Source organism: Mustela erminea, chromosome 12 (assembly GCF_009829155.1).
Source record: "Mustela erminea isolate mMusErm1 chromosome 12, mMusErm1.Pri, whole genome shotgun sequence".
Classification (NCBI taxonomy): Eukaryota; Metazoa; Chordata; class Mammalia; order Carnivora; family Mustelidae; genus Mustela; species Mustela erminea.
Window position 1 is genome coordinate 67711538 of NC_045625.1, and position 15310 is coordinate 67726847.

A 15310-nucleotide genomic window follows, 5' to 3' on the forward strand; every position below is an offset into this window, starting at 1 on the left:
TATAAATAAGCCCTACACGGATGACCAAGCACTAACAGAAGGCCTATATCCTTCCATGATGACGGTAACCAGATACCCAGTAAGCAAGTAGGGTGGTGTACAGACACGAAAATGAGCGTAGAAAAACAGACTAGGGTAAATTCTACCTCCTGACATCTCTATTGACCAAAGGCCAGCAGTCCACTGAACACTGGCAACAAGAAGCTTAAACTATAACAAGCAACAGAGAAAGATACATTCCAGGTTAGCACCAAGATGGGAGCCACCACCAGGCACCTGCGCCAGTTTCAAAGCTGACAAAGACACATATCCTGAGGCCGTACATTCACAGGCAGAGAGAGAAATCCACGATGCTTGTGTGTAAAACGGAAAGCCAAAGTGGACCTCCGAAGTGAAATAGTAATTGTATGAAAACTTAGAAATCTTAAGCAAAAGTCTAGTAAAATGACCTCTAGGGCCATTACTTATCCGGAATAATCGAAGAAAGCAGGGATTGGGGGAGGAGAGGGACTCTCGTTCCTTAAAAACTTAGGAAAGCTCTCTGGTCTCTCTTGAACCATCCACATGCGGGCTGTCCTCCAAACACCAACTGTTTTCCAATCACTAAACTGAAGTGACTTAAGTTGAAAATTCTCAGTGAACGAGACCTCTACGAACCCTGTCTTCACAGAGCTCCCAGCCAAAGCTCCATGTGTAAGACGGTCCCTTCACAGTGAACTAACAGAACAGAGAATAAACCCTAGGAAGCTTCCAGTCACATAAACCCACCTCCAGAGAACACACACCACCCCTCACTAGTGGTATTCTAAAATCTACATTTAACTCCCAGGTTTGGAATTTAGAGACCCCCTTCGCACAGAAACAACACCATCAATCATGTTTGGGTCCTCGGTCGAGCCACAGGGCTGGAGTTGACCTGCGTTCAGCTGCACTGTGATTTTTCAAAGAGGTTTCTGGTCCCCCCAAGGCGCTTCTGATCCACAGTCTTAAACTATGGGTGTGATCCCAGGCCGCTGCTGAGATGATAGGGTCGGCCTTGGAACCTCAAGCATGGATGGACGAAAACCTGCGAATGCTTGGTGGGTAGGCTAGCTGCCGCTTCCAATCTCAGCCTGTCTCCAGGACAAGGGACTAGGCAAGCAGGAAGAATCTCCCGAAGGGGCTTCTGAAGGCAAGGATTACATTTGGAATAGCTCATTTGCAAATCACACAGAACGGAGCCATAGGTCCCCCGCCAAGGCTATTCACATTTCCCAGCCAAGGCCATGCATGCACATTTCCCATGGTTGTTACTGAGAAATCACCACTCACATGTTTCCTGGCGATTTCAGGAGGCATAATACTATTTTTACATACGTCTTTTTCAGCAGTGATCCTGGCACTAACAGCATTTAAAGTACAATGACTTCCATTAATGTTTAAATACCACTTTTTATGCAGTTTCCTTTGCCCTCATCTTGTCTTCCAGACCCCCACCCTTCCCCCAAATCATCAACTCAGCATCTGACAGGTAAAACTGTCACCTCAGCTCAAGCCCGATGTGTTCAAACCACCGCACGGAAAACAGAAAAAGAAGCTATTCTAAACAAAATCAAGAGTCTCCGAAATGATTTTTTTCAAAACAACTTTACTTATGTTTGGAAATAAGGGAGTGAAACATACGATATGGTAGCTACTGCCTGAAGGAAGTCATTTACTGGCTCTGGGACAGGGTTCAGCAAACTCTTTCCTACAATTCATTAAGGATCCCCTTAGGTTATACACGTTCGGGTAATGTAGGTGCTTTCGCGGTTATCATCCCAAATTATCCAAATAAAAATCTGTTTCAGTCTTCGTGTGGGAGTCTCTACAGGAAATACAATCTTCCTTGAAACAAATGTCTACCTTCTATTCCCTCTCTCCCTGCGCCGAACAGACCATGTGAACACTTACAGACCATTCTGGAGGTTGTTTTCCTAACACAAAGCTGGGTTGGGGGCGGCTCCTAAATATTGCTGCTGGGGTTCCGGAAGCTTCTGTGCAGCTCCCAGGAGAACCTAGACAGATTTTTCTCTCTGAAGAGCCCATGCAATGAAAGGTCTCAAACGAAACCCTCAGGAAGGTCTCAAATGAAACCCTCTGGCTCTCTCCAGTAAAATCCCTGCTTGGGGACTTCCACTCCAAGTGCCTCTAAGGAAAGAAGTACTTGATCAGAATGAGGAAAACGAAACGCCGTGGTGGGTGGCTGACATGCCAAGAACAGTAGCCTCGCCCAGACCTGGGCCCAGAAACGTCTGCGAAGCGACACCCCCCACCATCTTGTCAACTCAGAAGGTGCTCGCCCACATTGAAACCATAGAATGCTGATTCTCCAGGAACACTTGGGCCACGATAGTATGGGCATCCCTTGGAAACTGTTAGAAATGCCAAGTATCAGACCAACTCAGACCTTTTAAATCAGCAACTCTTGGGGCTGGGCCAGAAACCTGTGTTTTCACAAGCCCTCCAGGAGCTGCTGATGCAAAGTCATGTTCGTAAACCAGCATCGTAGTAGGACTAATTAAAATCACTGTAGTATAGCCTCTCCTCCAGGCCTTATTTATAATTGGAGAATGAGAGAGCTTTCTTCCACCAAAAGAAATGTCAAGAATTGGCAGGTAAAAGAAAGTCAGGAGCCGATCTGGGGGCCAGACAAGGCCCAATTTACCACTACGCCTCCCTCTTCGTTTCAGGTTTAGGGATTTCGATCATGGGCACCCAGAGAGAGAGAGAGGAGAAAACATCAGAAATAGATCCTCACCACCCCAGAGCTTGGTGTACACTGGACAGCATATTGCTCCATAAACATCCCTTCCAAGTGAGTAGGCGACGTGAGTAGTGATTGTGATGAACGAGACAGATCAAGAAAACCCACCACTTTGTCTCCAATTCAGCAAAGCCTCCACTAACCCTTCCTTGTGGCTTTCCCAAACTAGTGGCTATTTGTAAGAGACCACACAAAACTCAACAATAGCATCTTAGTCAGTACGTAACGTTTAAACTTCATAGCAAATTCTTTTCAATCACTGAGACTCTTGGCTATTTATATAACAACATTTAAACAAGTTTTCTCCCCTAAAATGAATTTTCAGTCCTCTGAAAGAGACCCCTAGTTTATTCTTGGGCAACATGGCCACCAATTTTTAACTGAGCACTGGGCGTCTTTCCGTTAACACATGCACACACGCGCGTACACACACACACACACATTCACAAAGCTTCAGTGTACAGCTGGTGTTCTGATTTCACTGCCCAACGCAGTTTAAATCTCAGAAGATGAGAATCTTATTCTAAAAGCAATAGTAACTACAAAATCTACCATGGGAGGGTCTGGAAGGCACCTGCACAGCAGAAAGGACCCTTCTGCACAAAATACCTGTGTCCCTAACTAACCTGTTGTCACCACACCTCGCCTGCTTTTCTGAAGCCAAAGGGAAACCCAAGCACTCTTCACCTATATCCTTATTAGTCACTTGAGACTCAGGAAACCAGTTCAGTGTCTTCTGAGACAACCACCCTCCTTGGAAAGTGGGTACTGCTGAGTAATCAACATTTTTTTGCTCTGCCTTGATTTGTAGTATCATAGCCTTGGTACTATTTTTTTCAGCCTTAAAACCTAGTCATCGTAAATCTAACTGCTTCTTTCTTTAGTGGTAATTAGCATTAGTCAGAAGCCAAAAATGATTCCACATAAGAAGTAAAATAAACACAACCCTTCTTACCTTTCATGCCAAACTTGGAGTGTCTTGCCAACTTCAGCAGAAACAGCATCACCAACAGACAAAATCCCACCACAGATGCAATTACCACCACAGCATAGACCTAGAAGAAAAGGAAGGAGGGTGGTCATGACCTTGCTCCTTAGTTTCCTACATCCAGATGATGATGACGATGAGGATGACGGTTCATATTTACCACTTGCAACGCTAGGAGCTTTGTGTCAATCTGTTCATTTACCCCCCAACAACTCTACAATGAAATATCATAAGTCTGAATATTAACCTTGCTTTACAAATGAGAACACGTAAGTTAGAAGCTTATAAAAAATTAGACACAAAGATATATTACTCTCTCCCCATGTATCTAGCCTCCTACCTACCCACCCGGAGAGAGGAGACAGAATATACAAAACTTGAATAATAAAATACTGATTATTTCTGAAGCTGATGAAAGATATAAAGGGAATTCATTTTGCTATGCTCTCTACCGTTGGGCATTTAGAAAGCTGTCCATAATAAAAAGATTTTTTTTTTTTAAGTTGGCTATGGATGCTCTTAGAAATCAGAGTCCCGCGGAGCTGGAGTACACCTGGAAGGGAGAAGGAGGGGTACCCGTGGGTGAGTTCACTTGTGAAAGTTCATGGGGTTGCAGACTCATCATAGGTACACATATGTGTATGTATGAAAGAGGCCAACACAACGTTTTTTAAAGCTTAAAAATGTAATCGCAACATGTGGATGATGCAAGTAGAGAGGGTAGATCTCTTTGCAGATCCACGTGAAGATCTCGCTGCAGATCCACGTGAATCCTGCCACACCCCTGAGCGAGATCACAGAGGCACAAGTGTGTAAAGCTGATGAAGTACATAGTAACATTCCAGAAACAAAGATGGAAGTAGGACAATGCATCTCCTTCCATTCCTACCACTCACTCCAAGGTCTTGCTCCCAAGAAAAGTATGATTCTCTAAACCAGGAGGTGGCAAATTTTCACTACAAAGGGTTAGACAGTAAATACTTCAGGCTTTGGGAGCCATACGATGTCTTTCACAACCTCTCAACTCTGCTGGTGCAGAGTGAAAACAGCCATAGACAATATGTATAAGCAAATGGGCATGACTGGATGCCAATAAAACTTTAGAATTTTTTTTTAAAGATTTTATTTATTTATTTGACACAGAGAGATCACAAGTAGGCAGAGAGGCAGGCAGAGAGAGAAAGGAGGAAGCAGGCTCCCTGCTGGGCAGAGAGCCCGATGCGGGACTCGATCCCAGGACCCTGAGATCATGACCTGAGCCGAAGGCAGCGGCTTAACCCACTGAGCCACCCAGGCGCCCCCAATAAAACTTTATTTACAAAAACAGATGGGTATAGTTTGCAGACTGCTAAACTCTTTAAGATGTCCACACTTAATTAGATGTGTAAGCTTCTTTTTGTTTCATTTCATCTGCATAATAATCCTTAAGACAGATATTATTATTCCCATCTGTGGTAATCATTAACGCTGTTTACCAAACATTTCTATTTCTCCCTGTGTTTTTCTTTGGAAGATTCACTTCCTGGCTTCCTTGTGGTAAGATGGGTGCATGTGACCAGTTCTGGCCAATGAGGTGAGACTTGTCTCCCTGACAACAGAGTATTTCACTGCTACATGAGATCTTAGACTGAGGCAGTTATTCACACCCAGGGATAATGTTATACCCAGGGGACATCTGTCAATTTGGGGTTGTCACAACTGGAGGAGGGTGCTAGTGCATCTAATGGGTCAAGGCCAGGGATGCTGCTAAACATCCTACAACACTAACAGCCCCCACCCCCCCGACAACAAAAAGTTATTCATCCATAATAATGATGCCAATAGCTCCAAGGTTTGACAACGCTACTCTCATACTTCTTTCTCTCGGCCTTCATAAATGCTAACTTTCCAAAGTGGCTGCCTTTCAATCTAGTCTCAGTTAGAATGAGGACAAGGCTGACAGAACTCCCAGTCAATACAAATAGTAAAGCAAGAAATAAACCTTTGTCGTTTAAAGTTGCTAAGATTTGGGGATTTTTGTTACTGCAGCATAACTTATACTGATTGATGTACCCATCTCAGAATGAGAGGCAGTCCAGGGAGAGATTAAGAACGTGAACTCCTCATGAATTTGGAATTTAGATTTACCACTTATTAGGTGACTGACCTCAGAATCACTCCATCTCTCAGCACCCCACATGTCTCATGTGTGAAGCAGGGAATAGAATCATTCTACCTTGCAGATTATTTAACCACTCAGTGAGATAACAGGTTTGGAACAGAGTCTTCTACAATAGATAATAAATTAATGTTGGCTATGAGGATGGTAAAACTGAGATTTATAAAAAATTAAATAAGCAACTCAAGATCACAGCTTTTGAGCTTGGGATTCGAACTGAAGTCTCTAAGTACAAAACCTGGGGCTTTTCCATGATTTAGCCTTTATACTACTTCTTCAAAACCCATGGCTGAGAGGGAAGGCAGGATAGTAAAAATGCATGGCTAATCCTCCTGCGACATCCTCTTTGATGTCCACTGGGGACAGGACAGCACTAAAGAAGGTATAAAACCCAGGAAAGGGCACATGCCATGCCCTTGGCCAGAGGGGCACCAAGCTGTGAGAATCCTCCCCTTGGCTTGCAGTAGTGAGTGGCTCTCCCACAGAATCCCTCTACCAAAGTCTGAATGCAGACTTAACCCTCTCTCTGTGGCCTATGTAGAGTGCTTATGATTCCTAAAAGGTTAATTATAGAACAACTTGTTGTAGCTAAGACCATTGCCCTCAAATATACCTAATGATTTGGGGTTTTCTGTTTTGTTTTGTTTTCTCATCTTTAGTTCTAACTAACATTTGCATGGAAAAGAGATCATAGTATATTAGCTCTCGGTTTCTCGATCTTATTAAGTTCCAGACTTGTACTGACAGAAGGAGAAAAATTGAATAAAGAAGTTTAATCCCTATTTCATAGATAAGGAAACAGGGATGGAGAGATTTTAGGGGACTTGCCCTGAGCCCCACAGCCTCTCTATAAGACCAGAGACAGCCTCTGATCCACTTTAGAAAGTACTCAGTTGGCATTCAGAAGACTTGGTCCTTATGCTCACAGGACACCTTGCCTTTATGAGCTGGGAGAGCTAACAGATGCTTCATTTCTGCAAGCCTCCAGTCCCTCATTTGTACGTGAAGATCATACCTTCCCTGACTTCTTTATTTATAGAGTGTTTAAGTCAACCTGGAAAATGGGAAAGGGTTCCACCACCAGGGATCAGGTAACGATCTGTTAGCAAATATTTAAAACTATGGAAGCAGTTCTGTATGTAAAAAATCCTTTAATAAACAAAGAATCTGAAGACAATGAGAAGAACTGCTTCCTCAACAATGAGTTGTTTGATAAATATAGTCCCATGTACCATGCGTGTGTGGGATGGGGGTGGTCTTTATGTGGGAGACAAGCAGGGGTGTATGCATTTGTTCACTTATTTGCTTCACTGGTTGGCTTGGTTGTCTGGCTGTCTGGTTGGCTGGTTAGCTATTTGATTAGCTGGTTGATTGTTTAGTTGACGGGTTATTTGGTTAGTTGGTTGGTTATTTGGTTAGTTGACTGGTTGTTTAGTTGGCTGGTCGGTTGTTTGATCAGTTATATGGATGTTCAGTTGATTGGTTGATTAGTAGTTTTTAATCTGAGGCTATCTCTCCACATAGAACAAGGGTCTGCCCCACTTGAAAAATCCAGCAAGGTTCATGAGGATTACTTACTGGACCAGAATCAAGAGCATTTGAGGCTGTCTTCCAAATGCTCTGGTAACACCTTTAACTCTTCTACCAGTTCCCTGACTCTGACACTCTTTTTCTAATTTAATAATCCTCCCTGTGATCAGGAACTATTCATATGTTAAACATCTGATCCAGACTTAAGTTTTACATTTTCTTTAAATTCTACAAAGCATTACCTTGCACCTGTCATGCAGATTTCCAGGGACCTCAGGTGGAACTTTCAACAAAGATTAATTTTCATTGATCTCACCTTCCAGAGGCCCTACTGCAGATAGTCCAAATATCCCTGAGATATGCCATACAGGGACTTAAATTTATCATTTGGTCTCAAAAGAGAAAAGTGAAGTTGGCATGTAATTTTTAGTAACTGGAATAGGTACACACCTGTGGGCTCAACAGATGCTCCTTGGATTCCTTACATACACAAACAACTTTCTCAAACCAGAAAACACTAAGTGGTTTGGTATGAGAATAAGCCAAAACAACTGCACAAGGAAGGAAGTAGAAAACATTCTGCAGCTGATTTTCCCTGGCATTTGTCCTTGCTGTTTCAATGCAATGCATACCGTCAGCTATGGAAATACGTGTGTGTGTGTCTCCAGGTACTGGATATGCATATTTTGAGTTGCAGCTGAACTACATCTGTTATGAGCCTCCCATTCCCCGCACCAGGGCCCTGGTTTAAAGATAAATCACATCTCTTTATGACTGCTCCAGACCCCTAACTAATCACACTCCTTCCAATTTCTCTGTCCTGCAACCCACTCTGGAATGTTCACCATTACTCTAATCAGTCTCCAATTTTTGTGATCCCTTAAGTGCCACACACTATTAAAGGGATGATGGGATGCAGCTCTGAAAAACACTGACTGGGCTGCCTAGAGTTGGAAACTCATTAAAGAATCTAGGGAAGGAGGGGGCTCTGGGTGGCTCAGTTGGTTAAGCATCCGACTCTTGATTTTGGTTCAGGTCATGATTTCAGGGTGGTGAGATCGAGCCCCACCTCAGGCTCTGAGCGTGGAACCTGCCTGAGATTCTCTCTTCCTCTGCCCCTCCCCACCCTCATCCAAGCGCAGGTGCTCTCTCTCTAAAAAGAATCTAGGGAAGGAAAAAAGACACACAAGTAAACAATAAAGAAGCAAGGGAATTACAGACCATAATAACTGCTCAGAAGAAAATGGAACATGATCATGGCTGCCTGGTGGCTAAAGCCATGTGATGACCACTGGGAAGTACATGCTTTTAGAGGGAACAGCAAACTTAAAGGCTGTGAGACAAGAGTAAGCCCAGGGCATGAGAGAGAACATGAGGAGGACAGGTGGCACACACGGGGGCAGGCTGCAAGGTGAAGGCAGAGACACAGACAAGGGCAATATACGTGAGGCCTTTCTGCCACCATGAGGAGCTGGGCTTTCGTAAGAAAAGTTCTCTTACACTCGCATTGGAAAGACTCTGAGAATGACAATAAAAGTGATCTGAATTGTGCTTTTCCTTTGAAAAGGCTGCTGTAGGGAGAAAGGCCCGGAGCTCACAAGATGGGAGAGGAGGGACAGGTAGAGGCTGCGGAGGTCATCCAGGAGCGAGCACTGTGGCAAACTTCCTCTGTGAAGGGCCAGACACTAAATACTTCCAGCTTTGCCGGCCATACAGTCTTTGCTGCAGCTATTCCAGCCCTGCTGTAGCAAAAAGTAGCCACAGACAATATGTAAACAGGCACGACCGCGTTCCAATAAAACTTTTTATTTTTTACGGACACTGACATTTGAATTGCATAAGATTTGCACGTGTCATGAAATATCATTCTTCTTTTCCCTTTTTTTTTTTTTCCCCCAAAACACTTAAAAATGTAAAAACTCATCTCAGCCTGCAGATGGCACAAACACAGGGGGTAAGGCGGACTGGGCCCGGGAGCCACGGCTTACCCACCCTCAGATAAGGCTATGTCCGTGGCAGCAGAGGTGGGGAGATGTGGGTGGGCTTGGGGTCTATCAGGTGGCAGACCTCACAGCACAGGCGACTGGGTGCATGTGACAGTGAGGACAAAAACGCGGGACGCTGCTGGTGCTTGAGCTCAGCAGCTGACAGACCAACCCTGCCAGAGTCCTGGGGCTCAAGCACATCCCCTTCAGTGGCTTCTCCCTGCATGATAAATCTAACGCCTGGCACCGTGTTTCAAAACCCCAGGACCTGGCACAACCACCTCTCCGGCCGCGCCTCTGACTGGCCCCTTCACACCCTTTACCTTCCCATCAAAACTGTCTTCCAGCCTGCGGGCTTGTGTGCGCACACCCCAAATGCCTTCCCTTTGTTTGCTCTCGGTCTAAACACCGGCCGTCCCGCCCTGCTGGAGAATGCCCCGGCCCCACCAAGACGCTTCTGGCTCTCCCAGCCGGAAGGAGCCGGGCACCTGCCCCTCTGTGTGCCGCTCTCCCATCCCGCTGCTTCTCTACCTGGGCCACAGGGGCTCGTATCCGTTCACATCTCACGGCTCTGACCGACAGAGAAACTCCTGAAGGACAGACCTGCTCTTCCTTCATAGTCTGTCTGTCTTCCCACTGCCAGTCCCTCCCAGAACCTATGGGATCCCTTAAATTTAGTGGGCAACGAGACTCTTATTAAAATCCTGAACGAGACAGGTGTGACGGTGCCGAAGACGAGAATAACGCCCCAATGAGACCCTGCTCTTCTAGTGATAGTCTTTCCAAGGACAGACATTGAAAGTAAGAACCACTAGCAATTAAAGGGGCGCATAAAAGGGGAAGCAAGTAAGTCAGAGGCTGCCTGGCACATTTATCCCTTCTCTTGAACCTTTCTGTGAAGTCTTCCAAACATCAACACCCTATTCACACCTGAACAGTAAAAATGTGTTGAAAGACACACGCCAAAGCAGCTCGGGTCCCCCAACATTTAAGCTCCCACGGCGTTCAGAGCCCACCTAGGAAACAACTCTTTGTCCCACTCACCGAGAGATGTTCCCGACCGCTTTTGTCAGCCACATCTGTAGAAGGGATTTCATTACTTCTGTTCGTGGTGTCCCCAATGTCATTTGCTGCAGTCCCATAATCTTAAACGGGAGAAATGGAAAAGAGAAGGAACCATGAAGTTGTCACCAGGCTACCAACCAGCACGAGGATGCAGTATGACCCAGAACCAAGAAGCGACACAAATCACGAAGATTCCAAGCCCCCTGACAGCCTGACTGTGGAGGAACAGGACCGGCTCTTGGGTGAGAGCCATCGTAGTGCTGGGATTGTGTGAGGCTCAAATGTTACGCAACCCAGATCTTTCCATCACTGGTTTGGAGGACAAATTCTGAACCAGGTTTCCCTTGGTAGGTAAGAATGTATCTTTTTTTAAAAATGATAATAATAATAATATAAATATGAATATGAAAGGAAACTGATCCTGTAAGAGTCATACATTTCTAGACCTGGAAGACCCTTCGGATTAGGATTCTAACTGCCAGTTTTAAAGCTAAGAACGTCATCAGAACAAAGTCAAAGACTAGTGTAAGGTCAACTGGCGGGAAGGAAGGTGGCAGAGCCTAAACTTGGGTGCCCGTGTGAACTTTTTTGAAAAGGTCTGAATTGCCAACATTTCAGTCTCTGAATTAATACAGAGGGAGCTACACCAACAGAGTATTTAGAATTGTGGGCATACACGCTCCCAAGCACATCTCAGATGTCACCCTCATCTTCTAAAGGGATTTTCATCTATATGGATCAGGTTGAACATAAATGATGGGGGGGTAGTGAATGTTTTTATTAGTAATATTACATAGAAAGAAGGCATAGAAAATTTTTGATGAACTTATTGCAGACAATGTTTATAAATGTTTGGTACTTTTCTTCTCAATAGATATGAGGAATGAGATCTCCATCCTGAACACACTACCTCATTAAGGCAGCCCCGGCTGAACTTCCCTCAGTAGGACTATCAGGCTGGCTTCAGGCCAACAAATTTAAATTATATTTGTGTTAGCAGAGTGCTCCTTTCCATGTGAATAAATAGTAACTGAAAAGGCATCTGTTTTCTGTTTGCTGTTTTATCCTTAACTTCGAAACTACATTGTCACCATTCTCATTTTAAATATACTAGAACATCGATTTCAACCGAACACTAAGAAATATCATCCATTTGCTAATTTTTTACTTCTTCATATTCTAATGAGCCACACATGCAAAATTAAATCACTAAAGTATTGATAGTTTAATATCATATTTGGCCCAGAGATCCAAAGTGGGATCTGAGGCCAATGGGAAGATGGCCTTTTTAAAATCTTGAGGTTACTAGAAAAAAGCCCAAAACATAATTTTAAGATGTAAAATCACAATTCAAACATAACTCTCTAGTGACACAATTTGAGATACTTTTTCTTTAAGCCGTATTGGGACAAATAAAAACAAAAATACACAAATCACATGCACAAAATCATCCATAACACAATTTGAAGGAAATATAGTTTAACATGCATAAAACAGGTAAAGACAATATAATCCTCCATTAAAATTAGCTCAAGTTAAATACATACATATAACAAATGTACAAACATAGAATCTTTTTATAAAAAACTAAAATGTCCACATGTACATCAAGTTAAAGAATGGAATATTTAACAGAATTAGTTATACTTGTCACATTTTAATAAAACTAACTTTTAATCAGTCTTAAATTTTGAGCCAAGTCTTGAAATTGAGGCTGTCACTTCCCTAAACATAGGCTTCCTGGTCATGAAGGGAGTTTGGGAATCTGTTAAAGACAGATTTTCACCCACATCCCTGGAATTCCATTAAAATAGCAAAGCACAGATGAGAGGTCCAGTTAAAAGCTAACGTCGTCCACCTTCTGGTTTTTCCCTTTCCACATTCCTAAGAGAACCCCATCTTTTTCAAAGGGTTCAATGATATTCTCTGAGGAAGACTTAAACTCCAGGGCTGGTTCTAGTTAGCCAAAGGTTAATTTGTCCCTCTTATCAATAATGGAGGCCAGAACGGGCTGGGACCCACTGGCTCTTGAATCGGATTCAGGGAGGGCTGATGGAGATCTCTGGACAGTTCCCTTTCCTCTGGAACACTTTCAGAAGCTCTTCATTTCTCCCAACAATGTGAGTGACAGCGCCCCCTCTGTCAGCATCATCTTTCTACCATGAGGGGCGTCAGCCTTCGGGGAAGTGGTTGCAGCCCACACGGGGTATAGAGATGAAAAACTTGGGTGCCTGATGACATGGTAGAGCTGCTGGGTTAACCAAAGCTAAAAGAATGCCCTACTTTTGAGGTTCCTGTCTGTGAGCCAAATTTCCTTATTATACAAGAAATATAATTTTGAAATGGGTTTACTGTCAAAGCCAGAAACTGATACACCTCCCTTTTCTTGGTAGTCATGGCTTTTAAACAGGTAATTAGTTCCCAATTATAGAAACAAAATATCTGTTACAGTGGAATGGATTTACTACTTCCAAGAACAATACATGAGAGAGAAAACGCTATTTACAAGCACTGTAAATATCAAGGGAAAGCAACCATCAATATTGAATGATTTTTGAAATATTATTGTGGCCTGTGTATGCTTAAAGCGTATATTTAACTGAGCTTAAAGTCCTCTTTTAGTTGATTTGTTTCATTTTAGACAAACAGTTTGAAAAAATACAAAATAAAGACAACATGATAGCTACCTTCATAAATTACATCAGGGTAATTTGGGTTGGCACCTAAAAGGCAAAACAAAGATTTGTAAGTATGCATTCAGAGTTAATATTAAGTATCCCCACTAAAATGAGCTAAATAAATATTGAAGGTTTTATAGGTTTATAGGCTGTTTTATAGGACAGATACATGAAACCTGAAATTCTTGGTTTGTTTCATGTGAACTCTTTCCCTCCCCAGTCCCCAAACCTCCATCCCTTCAAAAGAAAAGAAATGAATGAAGAGAAATTGCAAAATCACTTTACAGCTGGGAAAACTTCAGCAATCAATGCATTAACGACCATGTCTAGTATACAGCTGGCCATTTTAATGGCAATACTGGTACTTTTTTTTATTACAGAGACAGATTTTCTCCATATCACTTTAAACAACAAAAGATAAAACCAATGATGGCTTGGGTATCACTTTCAAAGTATATTTCAGCAGGTCTACTTGCTTTCACAAACACGTTATTAACCAGCCCAAATAATGATACCTAATGCACAGTCTTGCTCCCCACTTGGTGCTCAGATGGGTTTGCCAAGGTTGAATCAACATACCCTTTCTTCACCTTAATACAACACAGAAAGATAAATGTGCTTTCTCTATTGAAATGATTTATGTATAAGAGATTACACATAAATGTTATGTCAGGGACAAATGCAAAAGTATACCCACTTAATCTGGGGGTTGGGGAAGGATTCTTTAGTCACCAAAATGACCAGAATATTCTGTTTCAAAATATTCCCATGAAAATTTGCAAAAATGTTTTTAATTTTTTTTTTAAACCATCATCGGCAAGAACTGGTGACAAAACCATTTGCTATTTACTCTCCAATCAGAACTAACTGGATCTCGATATGAAAGCCTACTTGGAAATAAAGTTAAAATTCGATATAACATTTGCGTGATTACAAAATAAACTTCCAAAGCTACTTCCTATGCTTTTAGTCTCCACTTACTTACTTGTAAACCGTAAAGCTTATTTAGCTCTCATTTCACTTCTAAACCTTCAGTAGAAAAATATCATTTAAGATAAAGGAAAACTAGAGCCAATTTTCTGTTCATGTATTCCCTAGTAAGTAATAAGGGTAGTCTAAATAAAGAACCAAGTAAACATGGCCTTAACGTTCAAATCAGAATTTTAACACAGTTCAACTAACAGAATATCTGTTTCAACAGGGGAACATTAAGTAGATGGTTGTGTACGTTGATTCAGGGAAGCTTTAAACTGCTGAGGATTCCGTGCTACATGGGACTCCATTCAGGCTGTAGTCTATATGAAACTGTGCAGTGCACAACCTGTACCACCATAGGAGATGGCCCTGTATCAATTCATGCAAAACCATTGATTCTAGTATATTTCAATAGTATTTTGACTTTTATTATCTCAGACACCATTTCAAGGTAGTCTTCAGGTATTATGTGTTAGTATGTGTTATCAGAATTATTTGCAGTGGTAAAGGGCCTTGAAGGCTGTCTTGCAGTCTGAAAGATAATTCAGTGGATAAAGCAGCATGAAATCCCAGTGGCAGCCCTGGTGATGTCATATGCAGGGCACCCACCCACCTGCTGAAATCCTTTCCCTTTGCAGAGTCCCTGGACTGAGTGGGTGTCCTATCTCTGTAAGGATTTCTTACCCTCACTGAAGGAAAGGATCTGTACCCCTAAGTGAGCAAGTCATTGAACTGCTCACTAAGTCAAGAGCTGCTCACTAATGCATTCCTTTACAAGATCCCCCTCTGGTTCCCTCCTCACCGTGCCATCAATACAGAACTCAGCTTCTGGAATTATACCTGCCCACCAGAGTTCACACTCTACTTCTAGACCTCAATCCAGGACCCAGGACCCAGGACTCACATCTCCTTCCCCGCACTCCCTGAAGACACACTTCCTAGGATTAGCTGGCCTTTTCCCTTCATCTGTCAGCCCACAGATGGCCACACCACCAGGATGAGCACCTTCTGACCCAAGACCCAAGGGAGGGGGAAGGGTTGAGCAAGGGCAGGTGAGCGGTCACATCCACGAGCCTGCTTACTGCCTCTCATATACCTCTCGCCGTATAGAGGGAGGCACAGGGCAGGGGCAATGGCTGGGAACAG

General features: G+C 43.1%; 1 protein-coding gene across 3 annotated transcripts in view; it reads right to left on the minus strand.

Annotated features, from left to right (window-relative positions):
- Positions 1-15310, minus strand: part of NTRK2 (neurotrophic receptor tyrosine kinase 2) — a 325605-nt gene that overhangs the window by 251112 nt on the left and 59183 nt on the right. For all 3 annotated transcript variants that reach the window (XM_032307203.1, XM_032307205.1, XM_032307206.1), the window contains exons 9-11: positions 13199-13234; positions 10491-10591; positions 3741-3840 (exon numbers count right to left, since the gene is read on the minus strand). In XM_032307203.1, coding sequence (XP_032163094.1) covers positions 3741-3840; positions 10491-10591; positions 13199-13234 — 237 coding nt within the window. The remainder of the gene's footprint in view (positions 1-3740; positions 3841-10490; positions 10592-13198; positions 13235-15310) is intronic.